This window comes from Tamandua tetradactyla, chromosome 23, assembly GCF_023851605.1.
Source record: "Tamandua tetradactyla isolate mTamTet1 chromosome 23, mTamTet1.pri, whole genome shotgun sequence".
NCBI lineage: Eukaryota > Metazoa > Chordata > Mammalia > Pilosa > Myrmecophagidae > Tamandua > Tamandua tetradactyla.
In genome coordinates, this window is record NC_135349.1 from 21,275,869 (window position 1) to 21,291,207 (window position 15,339).

The following is a 15,339-nucleotide window of genomic DNA, read 5'->3' on the forward strand; positions in this document are numbered from 1 at the left end:
GAGGCAAAATAATTCCTAAGAAGATGATATTGAAAACAAAAGACGGTCTCCCCTGGAAGAGGAATGGCATGAAATTTGAGAGGTAAAGTCCAATGTTGCCCACAGGATGACTAATTCTAGGTGGGAAGACACTAGCAATCATCTATCCTCAATTGGCATGATCCATGAGATGAGTTGTTTTTATTCTTTAACTGCAGCAAAATCCCCTGGAATAAATGGCTGAAGTTAATGTCACTTATGTCACAGAATTCATTCTCAAGGGAATCACAGACCAGCCAGAGCTTCAGGCTCCATGTTTTGTGGTATTTCTAGTTATCTATCTGGTCACAGTTCTGGGGAACATTGGACTGATTTTCTTAATCAAGACTGACTCTCGGCTCCATACACCTATGTATTATTTCCTCAGCCACTTGGCCTTTGTTGACCTGTGCTATTCCTCTACCATCACACCGAAGATGATGGTCAATTTTGTTGTGGAATGTGACACAATTCCTTTCCATGCTTGTGCAGTACAATTGGGCTGCTTTCTCACCTTCATGATCACTGAGTGTTTCCTTTTAGCTTCCATGGCCTATGATCGCTATGTAGCTATCTGTAACCCCCTGCATTATTCAGTACTGATGTCAAAAAGGGTGTGCTTTCAATTAGTGGCTGTTCCATATGCCTATAGCTCTCTGGTTGCCCTATTCCATACCATTATCACTTTCCATCTAACTTATTGTGGACCCAATGTAATTAACCATTTTTATTGTGATGACCTCCCCCTCTTAGCTCTGTCCTGCTCAGACACACGCATGAAGGAAATTCTGATCTTTGCCTTTGCTGGCTTTGATATGATTTGTTCTTCTTCAATTGTTTTCATTTCCTACATCTTTATCATTGCTGCCATCCTCAGAATCCGCTCGACCCAAGGGCGACATAAGGCCATCTCCACCTGTGGCTCCCACATGGTGGCTGTGACTATTTTCTACGGCACACTGATCTTTATGTACCTACAGCCCAAATCAAACCACTCCCTGGACACAGATAAAACGGCATCTGTATTTTATACAGTGGTGATCCCAATGTTGAACCCCCTAATCTACAGTCTAAGGAACAAGGAGGTGAAGGAAGCCTCCAAGAAAGCCTTGGATAAAGGTTGTGAAACTTTGAAGATGCTGAAATTAAGAAAATAAGACTTTATTAAAGAAAATCAGAGAAATAAATAAAGTTCTCTCTTGCTTACATTTCTTATAATTATTTTCCAATCAACTGAAAATATGAGTTCCTTTAACAGATCTTAGCATTTTTAGCAGGGGCCAAAGTCAATTTTAGAAAGTTGGTAATGATTTAAGAGTCCCAAGGTTCTTTAAAAGCTATAGAAATTATGTGGGAACATAAACATGGTCACACAAAAACATGCACATGTGTATCCCAAGAAAAGTTGGTGGCTTTTATTATTAGTGCTCTAAATTCTGGAATAAGACTGCCTGAGTTTGCTGTTTCCTTCACTTCTAAATTGTGCAAACTAGAACAACAGACATAAATTCTGTGTGCTTCTGTTTCTAATTCTGGAAAATAATAGGACCCAACTCCTTGGGTTGTTTTTTGAGGATTAAACAATATTTATGAAGTGCTTTGAACAATGTTCACTGATAATGGGTCTATCTAAGTGTTTGTTAAATTGTATTTGATATATAAATGTTATGCATAATTAAAGATTCATTGAGCTTTCAAAAGTTTATCACTTTTTAAGTAATAGAAGCAAATCCTGGCTGGTTTCAGCTATCTGCTAGGCACTTTCTCAAGTAATTCTGCTTATTCTAAGCAAACAGAACCAAGACATGTGTGAGATTTTATTTCCAGATGTCAATTATTTATAAATTGTCTAAGGTTACATAACTAGAAATTTAAAAATTCTAAATGCAGATTCAAGTCTATCCAACTATTGTTTTCTTAACCATGGTGTTATAAATAAAGGGTATTTTAACATCTAGATTTAATGTGTCATTAGCAGACTTCAAAAAAATATTCCTTTTGTTCTAAATAAAAGTTGTGATGTCATTTACCTGTACATTGCTGTTTATGCAATCATTCTTATAAGATCTGACATATAATTAAAAAATAATGTTTCATGTACTTTTGTTGTTTTGACATTACAGAAAGAGTAATTCATAATTAGTGATTTAATGTTATTTTATATTTTACCATTTTTGAAGAATATTTTGATACTTTTAATCATTACATAGGATACAGCTTGAAGTTTGCATTATAAGGTGATTATTTTCTGTTTTGCACTTAATTTGCAAATAGTTCAGCTTTCCTGCCACAATAAAGTCCCTTTAGAACTTGTAATGTGAATGAATTCTCAGGTTTTTAAAGCAGATCTAACAGAGAAATACAGGTGTTTTTTTCACCACATTTAGGCCTGCTATATGCATTTATATAGGAAGAGACATGCATAACTCACCTATTACATACACAACACATAGGAGAAAATGAGACAATCTTTCCTTCAACAGGTAATGAAATTCATGTCTAGAGAATTTGATCCACCTGAGACTCTGGTCTTCTGAGGTTTCATTGAACCTTTCTGCTTTATATGCTTGGTAATACAGCAATGCTGAAATATTAATGGAAGTTTTCATGTCTTTACACATTTTTAATTACCTACTATTGACAGTCACTTCTTAAGTTAATGCTGTTTTTACTCAGAGACTAAGAAATTCAACTCTATTTGACAGGCATGTTATTCAGTTTCTTCCCGGGCAAAAACTGCTCTGCGCAACCTCTAAATCTCTTCTTTAGGAATTTCTCCAGGAGACTGAGTTCTAGTCTTGAAATGTCAATCCCTCAGTCCAAACCTGAAAATCAAATTTATGCATTTTATCTCCATGTTTATTTCAATAAAGTGTGTATTTTGCATCTCTCCTTTGGTGCCTATGATGTTTTTGTATATGAATGTACATAGAATATACAATAAATAAATTTTTTATTTGGGTGATGAGGAAGTAGCAGTGACTTTGGCAGAGTCTGAGATAAGTTAAGAATATGACTAATTTCAGAAAGATTTCACCCTAAATTACAGTTTTGCTACTACTGGTTGTATGATAAAGAAAATTCCAGTTATTTTTAAACTAAGACAAATGCTCATCTCACAGGTCATGTATGAAAATTTACATAAAAATAGGTGTAAATACATTGGCCCAGTGACTGGTATCTAATGAAGCCTCATAAATATCAGCTTGGTTATTATTATTGTCAATGACATGAGCATCACCAAGACATCCGGGTTCCTCTGTTTCTTGAGAAGACACATGGCACCCCCTGCTGTCCTTCTCTCCTGGTTCTGGTTTTAATGGTTATGTTCAGATGTCTCTGGATGTTTCTCTCTATGGTCTCCTGCTTTACCAGCCTTTTATCTTCTCATAAAGGATTCCAGTAAAGGATTAAAACCCAGCATGGATGGGTTGGGTAATATCTCATTTGAAATAGCCTAACCAAAAGGTCCCACCCACAAAAGGTCTCTTCCCACAAGAATGGATTAAAAAAATGGTCTCTCCTGGGGTACACAGCGGCTTCAAATCAGCACCCTGATACAGCATCAAAGGGTGTAGGGAAATGGGATATTCTCAGACACCTTTGAAGTCAGTATCACTGAGAGACAAAAAGATGATAAAGCAGAAATTTCTCAACCCTTATGCAGGGACCTTTCCTTTTTTCCGTTTCCTTTCCTTTCTAGGACTTACGCGTAAAGCCTGTGCCAGAGTCATGCTTATATAACTTCCTAATTGTTTTTGAACTGAGGAAATTTTTTATTTAAAACTGGTTCTTGAGTGTTTTTTGTGAATCACTATTGAGTTTTTAAAAACATCTCAATATCACCACAGAGCATGCAAAAAAAAAAAAAACCTCAACATTGTACAACTCTCCTTGGATGTATAGGAAGTTCATAAAAACTGAGCTTGACATTTGGATAAAACTGAATTCGATTTTGGTTCTTCCATGTATTAGCCATGTATATATTATAAATTACATAAACTGTTTTTGAGTCTTTTCTTTATAGAATTATATCCATTTCGGTTGATATTATGAAAATTAACTAATGTAGTCCAGTTAAAGTGCTGGGCACACCTGGCTTATAAGCATTGCATAGCTTTATTTTATCTTAAAATGTTTGGAACTGAAAAAAAGCACGTCATTAATCTAATTTTTACTAAATGTATAAAGGCTGATGAATTTTTTTCAAGAAAAACATGCAAATTTTAAATAATATTGATTAGTGGGTATGGAAAAGCCTAAAGCAATTCGATTTAAAACTGTTCACCAACACACAAAAATGAATTTTAGAGCACTAAATTATTTTAAAGGGTCACAAGAAAAGGTCCTTAGTTTTTAATTTTCAGTTTGTTGGTTTTAAAACTAAGCACATTTTCAACAGTGGCAACTATTCCTGAAAGGGCAATTGTTCATTACCTCACATCAAATCAAATGAATCACTGATGCAATAATATTATAAATCATGACAAATAATAGCAATGTTTATGAAGCATAGCTATGTGCCAGAAAGTGTGCAAAACCTGTTATACATGTCATCTTATTTGATCCTCACAATTAATATAAGAAGAAACTATTACTGCATTTAGTAGATGGGAAAACTGAAGTACTGATGAATGAAAGGTTGTGTGATATTTGTGGTCACTTAATTTATTGGCTCAGATTCATGGACAACACAGACTTCAGTGGTATAAAAACTGAATTTATTAGGAAAGTAATTAAAAGATTTGTAGAAATGACATCACCAGATGGGACAGCAACAATACCTGAAGATTAGTGCTGGGGAATCTCAGAGAAAGCATTCAGGGTCTGACTGGTAAAAGTCCACAGCACAGCATATTCTTCCCAGAGAAGATTCTCTCTCTCTTTCTCTCTGTGGAGATTCTCTTTGCTCTCTTTGATGAGATTCTCTCTAATTATGTTCTTTCTCCCTCTCTCTGATGAGGTTCTCTTGTTTAACTGCTTGCAGTTGATATGGTATCTTTGCACCATAGTGGCTGGATTCCAATTTGCTCACATGATCTGGCACAGGTGGTCCTCTGGGAACTGGCTAAGGACCAAGATAACTCTCTCTATCAAAGTACATCTCTTTCTGGGAAGATAGTCAGTCCTCCCAGCTAGAGTGCACACTTGAAAAATCTATTACCAGGTCACGTAATGGCCATCTCAATTAAGTATAACAAATTCTACAATGATTTATTATCAAAGTCATATAATGGCAACTTCAGTTGAGCAGAACAGACTCTACAAATTTAGTTTTCCCTTTCAGGTAAAAACTGTGAAATTACTTATGCTGACAGCTTTAAACTAGAAAAGCTAAACTTTTTAGCTAAACTGTTTTAATGAAAAGTGCAATTTCCTAATCACACATTTACTGAAATAGAACAGGTGGCAAACTATAAATCTTGTAAAGCTGCCCCAGTGATCTAAACTAATACAAAATCAGTGTCACTAAATGCTTGATGTCAAAGTAACTGCTCCTGTAATCCTTCCCAGCTGAAATTATCCAGTGTTCAGACCCAACATTTCTGCTATTAAAATTTGATGTTTTCCATATAATCATGTGGTTATCTATTTCAATACAATAAAAAATTTCTCAATATCACACAAATTTCAGATAAAGGTACTATTTCCCTTTTTTTTTTGGCTTTGTAGTGTCATTGCCATAAAGGATTAAGATTTCTCTCTCTTCTTTTCAGTCCAATTCATTTTCAAGTGCAAATCTTCCAGAAAAAAACTGCAATTGATTTTCCATGAGACAAAGGAGTTATACATAAGAAGAAAAAAGAAAAGAATTTGAGAAACTGGAGTAAGGATTCAGCTCTGCCATTTACCAGCATTATTATAGAAAGAAAGATGCACCCTAAAGTGTTTGAATCCCTGCCCAGTGTTTCTTCAGTTATTAGAAAGCAAAATACAACTTTTAATAATTCTCTTCAGTGCACTTTTTACCTCCTGATTTCTCATACTCTACATTAATGGATTTAATAACCCATGGAAATAACCATTATATAAAACACTGAAGCAAATTTATCTGTGTTTAGAGAATGGCTTGACTTAGGCTGTAGGTACATGAAAATTATTGTCCCATAAAATATGATGATGGAAGTCAAGTGGGAAGCACAGGTAGAAAAGGCTTCCTGTTTTCTTTTTGCAGAGTAGATCTTCAGGATGGCAAAGAGAATGAAAGCCTAAGAAATTAGCACAATCAAAAGAGAGCAAAGAGTACTGAACCCAGCACTGATGAGTAGCATCAGCTCTTTGGTGTAATCAGAGCAGGCCAGTGCAATCAAGGGAATATTGTCACAGTAGAAATGGTTGACCACATTGGAATCACAGAAAGATAAGCAAAATGTCACCACCATTTAAGCAAGACCAACTGGGAACCCATAAATGTATGTGCTAACAGTCATACCTCAGGCAATGTCCATACTCTAACCATTTTTCATAGCTTTGGTTTCTCATTTATGGCAATAAATTGTGTACATAGTTTGGTTAGAATACTATTTCCTTTATCTTCACATCTCTATTTGGCTACTTTCTTTCCACTTATCTTTCAGATTTCAGGTGACATTTCTCTTCCTTCTAGAAACTGTTCACTACTGATCAAGTATTACACCCAGTAATTCATCCAACTGTTCATTTGTTTGTAATTTCCTTTAAATTTTAAATTTTTGATAACCATATGTGGTTCTATATTTTCCCCAGTTTTATCCCCAGTACCTAGCAGTTGTGGCAATTAGTAGACTTTCCAAATGTACTGGTAAAATAACTGAATGAATGAATCTCAGATTTGTGTTACTCCAAACCTTTTTTCTTACCTTGAATATTTCTACACTATATGTTGTCTTCTAGTAATCCACATACAGTCCAATAAATCTTGAGATATGCTCCATGGGTAACAATAGTACTTGACATTACATTTAAGTACAGTTAGTATATTTTGCCTGATTTGTTGCTCCCTCCAGAAAATTTATCTTGTTTTACATCATTTTAAACAATTTTTTAAAAAAATTTTAATGGTGTCTCACATGTGTGAGCTGATCTATTGGTACCTATTTTTCTTAACAGGCAGGAAAAAACCACTTCAAATGGCAGAACTTTATGCAAAATATAATAAATTAATCATTAATGGCACAGGCATTTTAACATGTGAGAGAACAAATTACAAAATGTTTAATTATATGTGTTTTACATTTAAACTTTAAAACAGATTTTATTGAAATTACAAATTTCAGTAGAGATCATTATATCAAAGTGAATTAATTGACATTGGTCTTTGCGAGACTACCAAGTTTTGGATTAGATTGCACTAAATCTCAACTCTGTGCATGAAACTCAATAATATGTTAAACTTCAAGCAAATTAAACCATGAATTCCTTATGATGTAGTTCACAAACACACCTGTGCAATTAGGTAGACATAAACTTCAGACTTATTAAATATAACTCCATTAAGTTTGACCTTGAAAGACAGTGACTAATTCCTTCCCATTAGTAAAACATTGAGTGTGATATTTGATCTATTAAGAATAGTTTGGTACAGAAGGAAAAAGTTCTGTCAAGTGCAAGACAGTAGCTGAGGAAGAGGTATGTGGATGAATTTACAGATATGAACACAAAGCAGAAGATGTTGGTATTCAATGGTAATTCTTACCACATAGAACCTACCAATGAGAAACCTTATAAGAATGACCTACCTATGAATATAAGCCAGAGTTTCCTATTGATTACCACCCCATTAGTAATGTGTCCATGAAGTCATGGGTGGCCCCAACAAAATGTGCTTTCTGTCAATGCTGATATAGCTACCTTTATCAAGTTTCAGCACTTAGCATACCAATAGCAAAAAATATCTCTGAATCTTCAAAAGGAACTATTTTTTGGTGACACCAGCCATCAACATGGTAGGAGACAGATCTCATCATATCAGTTCCAGGTTAGAGATAGAAGTTTTTGTCCTTATGGCAAACAATATAAACTCCTGGTTAGTATGTGCATTCTCTGCTTCCCCTGCTTTTGCAAACATAACTATAAAAGCTTCAAGAAAGTTTTAATTACTGGCATTGTAGTCCATGCCATGCTGCTTGAGGAAAAGAAATGTATGTTAAATCAATGGAGGTTATGATGGGCATGTGACTTGGTCTTATCACATATCCCATCACACAGAAACAACCTTAATGCAAAGAATAGTCTTACAAATGTTCAGTGAAGCCACTAGATTGGAGACAGTTCCTTCCCATTGAATCTGTGCCTGATAAATGTTGCTGTGTTCACCATCACTGGAATTCAAATCACTGCAATTCAAACATAGGAGTGGATACCTCTCATCATCTGTCATGGTTAGGGACAGGTGTCAACTTGGCCAAGTTGTGGTACCTGTTTATCTGATTGGGCAAGTGCTGGCCTGTCTGTTGCAATGAGGACATTTCATAGGATTAGGTCATGATCACGTCAGCTACATCCACAGCTGATTCCATTTGTAATCAGCCAAAGGGGAGTGTCTTCTGCAATTTGTGATGCTAAATGCAATCATGGGAAACCTTTTAAGGAGGACTCAGAGGAGACAGATTCCATTCCTGCTTTGGCTGGTGAACCTCTCCTGTGGAGTTCATCCAGGCCATCCATCAGAGTCATCGACTTTGCAGCCTGCCCTGTGGATTTTGGACTCTGCATTCCTACAGTCACGTGAGACACTTTCATAAATTTTATATTTGCAAGTGTTCCCTGTTGATTCTGTTTCTCTAAAGAACCCTAACTAATACATCATCACACTTAATTACTCATTGAGGAATTTGTGTTCCCACTCTCTTTTGCTCAGTCAACTCATATGTCTGATTCCCCAAGAGGGACTGATTTCCCAAGAGGAACATTTCTACCATGGAACACAGTAGAAGCCTCACTGAACTGAAAACCATAGTTACTACCAGGGCGCTTGGTGTTCCTCTTAGTAGATCAGAAGAAAAATAAGGGAGTTATCTATGGGTTGGGTAATCAACCCCATTATGGTGAAAAATATGTGCTGTTTCTAAACAAATAATGGAAACAGGAATGAATGTAATTAGAATTCAGGGAATTTATGAAGGCCACAGCATGTCCAGGCTTGGTTAAAAATCATTTCTAAAATTGTCCTCTTACTGTTAAAACTAATAATCTTCAGGCAAAATATTTGCCTTCCAAACCCAAAATTCTGTTCCCTGGTGACTTGCAGGTATTATCCACCAAAGAAGAATTGTTTCCAATAAGGGAAACAACATTGTTTCCATTTGACTTATGGGTGAATGCTGAGTTTAAATGGAGGGGACTGTGTTGGGATTTCACTTTTTAACTAAATAGCACCATGGTAAATAAAGTAGCACCATGTTGATGTTCATATACTAATACCCTAAATATACTAGATTACAAGGCATAAGTGATTTTTCAGATGTGTTTAAGGTTACAGATGCTGAGATGGGAGAAATTATCCTAGATTATCCAGTCAGAACCAATATGATTACATGAACCCTTGAAAGCAGAGAATCTTTCCCAGCTGGAGTCAGAGAGATGCTCTTGCAAGATGTATAAGAGATCTGAAGTGTTATTGGTGCTCAGTCTGATGTTGCTGGATTAAAAAATGGAAGGAGACTGTGGGTCAATATATGCAGTAGATCTTTAGAACAAGGGAAACCACCCTAAGATGATAGCCACATGGAAAGGGTGATCTCAGTCATCCAACCACAAGACTTTGAATTCTGTCAACAACATGAATTAATGAGGAAACAAGTTATTCCCTAGAGCCTCCAGAAGGAGTGTTACTCTGCTGATACATTTATTTCAGTCTCATGAGTGGTAATTTCTTATGGCATCAATAGAAAACAAATAAAATCACCATCAATTCCTTCTAAATTTCCTCTGCATTGCAAAGAAGTCAGGATCTTCACTTTTCTTGAATATTCCTCCAAATAAAGTATCATGTTAGAGTTTGATGCAGAGAGAAACTTTTAAATATTTGGCCAGCAGTATAATATTGTATGAGCCCCTCTATCCTAGTGGTGTTTCATTCTGATCTGTGAACAGATACATGGGAGATTCACATCAGCTCCTTAGAATGGGCTCAAGAAGCATCTGCTTTGCAACTGTTAATCTTAGAAAGTTGAACTCTCTGAAAGATGCTTCTTAGCACAGAGTTTAATGGAGAGCTTTGGGAATTTGTTTCAGGATGAGGCATTCACTATATATTGCACTCTCTTTGGGCTGCAGCCTTGCTAGCCCTGTACTTGATACTTCCTTGAACTTTGCTTATTGATATGTGACAACGTTTGCCTCCAACTTATTTCTTATAATAAGCTTTTGTGTTCCCCAAATACTCTTTCTTTTTGGACTGAATTCAGACTGGCAGAGGAATGAAAAAGAAAGTAGATATTTGGGAGAAAAGATACCAGGCTGAAGAACCTTCAAATACCTTACATAGGGAGAAAGCCTGCTGTTTTGAGGGACATTGAGGAATCCAGAGCAGTGAAAATAGAAGAGAAATAGGCAACAAGGTATAGGAGTTGACATGGGGCCAAATTATTTAGACCTGTATGCATCATCTTAGTTCTTTGATTTTTACTAGAATAAAATGGAAAATGCTGTAAGGTTTCTAGTTGTAGTAGTCTGGGAAATAGAACCCACATGAGATATCTGTAAATATCAGATTTTATAAAAGTGTCTCATGTAACTGTGAATGGACAAGTCCAAATTCCATAGGGCAGGTCTCAATCTGGCAACTGCAATGAAGGTCTTTGAGGAATTCCCCAAGAGAAGGAGGCTGGCTGACATGGAGAGATGGATTCTCTCTTCTGACCTCTCCTTCAAAACCTTCAATTGATTAGATTTAATGTCACTCATTGTGAGGCCATGCCCTTTCACTGGCCACAATGTAACCAGCCAAAGATGCAATCAGTGTGTTGATGATTTAAGTCCACAAAATGTCTCAGCATCAGATAGACATGTATTTGCTTGACAAGACCACTGGAAAAGATCACCTGACCAAGTGGACCCTTGAATCTAACCATCACATTAGTAGAGAAGATTTTCTTATTGTTGAGTTACTTCTTAATGATATAAAGTTTTATTATACTTGTGAAATCAAACTACACAGCAAGGTATATCCAAAAAAAGATTGATCTCCATACCTATCTGTACCCCTCAATTCCTTTAATATCCTAAAGGTAAACTTTTTTTTTCATTTTGAGTTTCAAGTGCTACTCATTGACATACTAATGCCTATTTTTAAATCAAATATTTTAAAAATATGTATATGTTTGATTTTTCATGCACAGCGTGTAGCATACTATTGATTCTTTTCTCCTTTTTTAATTCACAATACCATATTCTGATGATCGTTATTTATCATACCAAGAAAATTCCCTCATTCCTGGGAGAGGCATGAGGATATTTGCATTCCATGTATTGCTAATGTAAATAATATCCCAGTGAATAACCTTGAATGTGTATTATTTTATATTCATGTTGATATTTATTTGGAATATTTTTCTTAGAAGTGGGAATGTCAGCTGTTGCAATTTTGCTAGATAATGCCAAGTATCCCTCTAAAGAGTTTTACTATTTTTCATTTCTATCAACATTTTATGAGGGTCTTTGTTTCCCTTCAGGCTAATCAAATTGTTTTCATTTTGTAGTCTCAAGTCAGAAATGGTATCTCTTGGTGTTTTATTTATATGTTCAAAGAGACTCTCAGAAGGATGCCATTTCCTCTTTCCCTTTACACATAGATTTTTCATCTTTGACATTGATGTTTCCATAATGGAAAGATTGAAATATTTATAGACATATATACTTTATAATATTTTTCATATTTTAAATTTTTTATTATGGTGGCATAATATACAACTCAATATTTCCCATTTTTACCACTTGCAAGGGTACAATTGAGTGGCCCTAATTATATTCACAATGTTATGTTACCAGTCACCATCTATGACTGAAACATCTCATCACCCAAACAAACTCAGTTCAGCAATGACTCCCCATTCCTCACTCCCATGGCCCCTGGAGCTGCTAATCTGCTTCAGTAGCTATGAAATTTGCTTATTCTACCTATTTCATATATGTGAGATACGATATTTGTCCCTTCATATCTGGCTGATTTCATTCAATATGATGATTTCATTCTCCAATATGATTTATATGAAGAAAAATGGATGTTTTATTTGTTTGTGTTTTTAAAGAAAGATAAATTGGCTGCTAAGTATTATTCGTAGGAAATCTACTATTTTGAAGTTACAAAGAATTTGGAATTGGGGTACTAAAACAAAAACTATCTTACACATATATTGATCAACGAAACCATTAAATTAAAAGTAAACAATAAATGCTGAAGAGATTATTTCCCATTTTAACCTCTTATTTCAACATAATTTAAGATTACAGAAAAGATGCCAACATTTTACAAAGAATACCTGTACAGCCTTCACCCCAATTCCCCAGATGTTAACATTTTATCATATTATATTTTTCCTGAACTGTTCAAGAATAAGTTGAAGGGTGGGCCACAGTGGCTCAGCAGGCAAACATGCTTGCCTGCGATGCCAGAGGACCCAGGTTCAATTCCCCATTTTGATTCCCGGTGCCTGCCCATGTAAAAAAAAATAATAATAATAAGTTGAAGACATATCTGTTTACTCCATTTATATAAGTATTTACTAAAAACAAGTATATTCTCTTAAATGACTATTGTGCCATAATCAAAAACAGCAAGTTAACATTGATAGCTACTATTTTCTAATCTACAGCCTTATTCTGATTTGAAGGGCAAGGCCATCTCATTTGTTAACATCTGAATTGCTTTTTAATATTTTCAATTTTTTCTATAAGTGTAAATGCCAGTAGACCTATCAGGTCATCAGAACCAACAATTCTTTACAGGTTAAGCTGAACAGTGTTTGGGAAATTAGTGGCTGTGGATATTTTATAGACAATATAACAAAAAAATTAGTATTTAAGAGATGATTTTAATTACTGAATCATATAAATGTTCCTTTTGCTTTTGGGATTTTAGAGTAGACAAAGGAAAGTGCCTGGAAGCCCTGAATTAAAATTAAGGTGTTTTAGATATCTGGAGGGATTGTAAAAATGCTTATCTTTTACCTGGTGCCTGAACAGCTATGAGAACTGTAACCCCATTATCTGGTTAGTTTCTTATAAGCTTCAATGCTAAGGAAAATGACCATAACCTAGCCTCTTCTGTTTGTAAATCATATCCCCCCTGCTCTGTTACTGAAAGATAGATAGCCCTGCTTTCTTATGTTAACCTATGCTAACAATGTTTACTTAACAATATTTATTTTTCAGCTCCACTAGGCTCTGCCATTGAAGGATAAGATAGCTCCTTTCAACTTATGTTAATTTATGCTACAAATGTTTTCTTTTCTGCTTTGAACTCACTATTAACACTATTTTCTTGTCTGCTTTGAATTTACTATCTGAAATGACCTCATCTCCCCTTGTTAGAATGCTTAAAAACCTTGGATCCTCTTTGTTCTGAGAGACAGATTTTTGGCTCTTAAGCTATCTGTTCTCCTGCTACACATGCAATCATAAATTATTTCTCTCTTTGAAACCCAGATTTCTCAGAAATTGGTTGTTGGGTGCATCAGGCAGAAGAATCCATGGCCTTTGTCCACTAACAACAGCATTAACAACTTAAAGTTGCTTTAAAAATTCAGTGAATGCAGTTTTACTACATGAGGCTTATTAAATGGAAGCATCCTAATCAAAAGACCTCTAAAATGATTTTGAATCATCTATGAAGCAAACTTTAAACTGCTTTATGTATTTCATTCTCATGTCATTCACTATCATCAGAAATGATGATTTTCACAATAAAAAATGAAATGAGAAAATTACCGCAATTTCTGTGTCCATATTAACTTTTGTATAAAAATTTCAAAAAAAATTACTTTTAGTATGTTAATTAAGAAAAAATAATTAAAAAAAATATTGCTTCTCTACTTACAGACCTTCAGTTAGATCACAGGTAATTTATTTTATAGAAGAATGGACCTTTTCCATAATTCTTCTCAAAACATTTTTCACTTCCTGGTTTCTCAGACTGTAAATTAAAGAATTTAGCATGGGAATTCTCAAACTATGGAAAACTAAAGCTATTTTGTCAGTCTCCAGAGAATGGCTTGTTTGGGGCTCATAGATGATTGTCCCGTAAAATATAGTGATAGAAGTAAGATATGAGGCACAAGTAGAAAAAAGGCTTTTTGTCTGCCTCCTGCAGATTTAATCCTTAGAAAGGCAAATAGAAGGAATATGTAGGAAATGAGGAAATAAAAATAGAGAAAATAATATTGAAAACAGCAAGTGTGAATGATATCAGTTCTTTGATATCTCTGTAATGGGCTTTATGACAGGATAGACCAACCAAAGGAAGATCACCACAATAGAAGTGTTTTATTATATTTGAGTCACAGAAAGACAAGTGGAAGGTAAGGATTGCCTGTAGAATTCCCACAGAAAATGCATACAAGTAAGTACTAACCACCATTTGAATACAAAACCTTCTATTCATGACAATGGTATAGAGTAAGGTTTGCAGATGGCACATACCTATCATAAGCCATGCCTGAGAGCACATGTACTTCACCTATCACAAACATGATAAAGCAAAACAACTGTATGGCACCAGCAGGTATGGATATTCTTTTAATTTCCTAGAGGAAGTTCACGATTGTGTTTGGGGTGACAGAGGAGGTATAGCAAAAATCAACAAAAGCCAGATGACTGAGGGAAAAATGCATAGGTGTGTGAAGCTGAGGACTGATTTGAATTAGCATAATTAACCCAAAATTACTCATGGCACTAATTAAGTAGATCACTAGAAAGACTACAAAAAGAAGAGCTCGAAGGTCCATACTGTGTGAGTCCCAAGTGGATGAATTCAGTCACTTCTGACTTACAGCTTTTGACCATGGAATATGTCTGAATGTATACTGTACAATTATCTCAAGGACATTCATTCTTGATAATCTTGGCTTCTCAAATTAAGAAGATGGTTCACCATTATTTTATGGTGACCATACTGGAAAGAATATTCTCAGGATCTCATGGGTCATCCTTACATTTCAGTTCTACCTGCTTTTGGCTGGAAGTTATCTGCTCTAAGTAGAAATTCCAAGATGCTAAGTCTTCTGGGATATTTTAAAGAAAATAGAAGACACCCGAATTGAAACATTGAAGCATTTATAATCTAACCACATTTGTGTTACTAAAAGATGTATCTTATTTCCACTAGACTGCATTACCTCCTGG

General features: G+C 35.2%; 1 protein-coding gene and 1 pseudogene across 1 annotated transcript; one reads left to right on the forward strand and one right to left on the reverse strand.

Annotated features, from left to right (window-relative positions):
- The first annotated feature begins 215 nt into the window (after positions 1-215).
- On the forward strand, positions 216-1,175 carry LOC143666540 (olfactory receptor 8U3). Its single transcript, XM_077140218.1, has one exon. It carries the CDS (start codon positions 216-218, stop codon positions 1,173-1,175), a length of 960 nt encoding a protein of 319 aa, XP_076996333.1.
- Positions 1,176-5,931: 4,756 nt separating this feature from the next.
- On the reverse strand, positions 5,932-15,000 carry LOC143666703 (olfactory receptor 5AL1-like; annotated as a pseudogene).
- Positions 15,001-15,339: the final 339 nt, after the last annotated feature.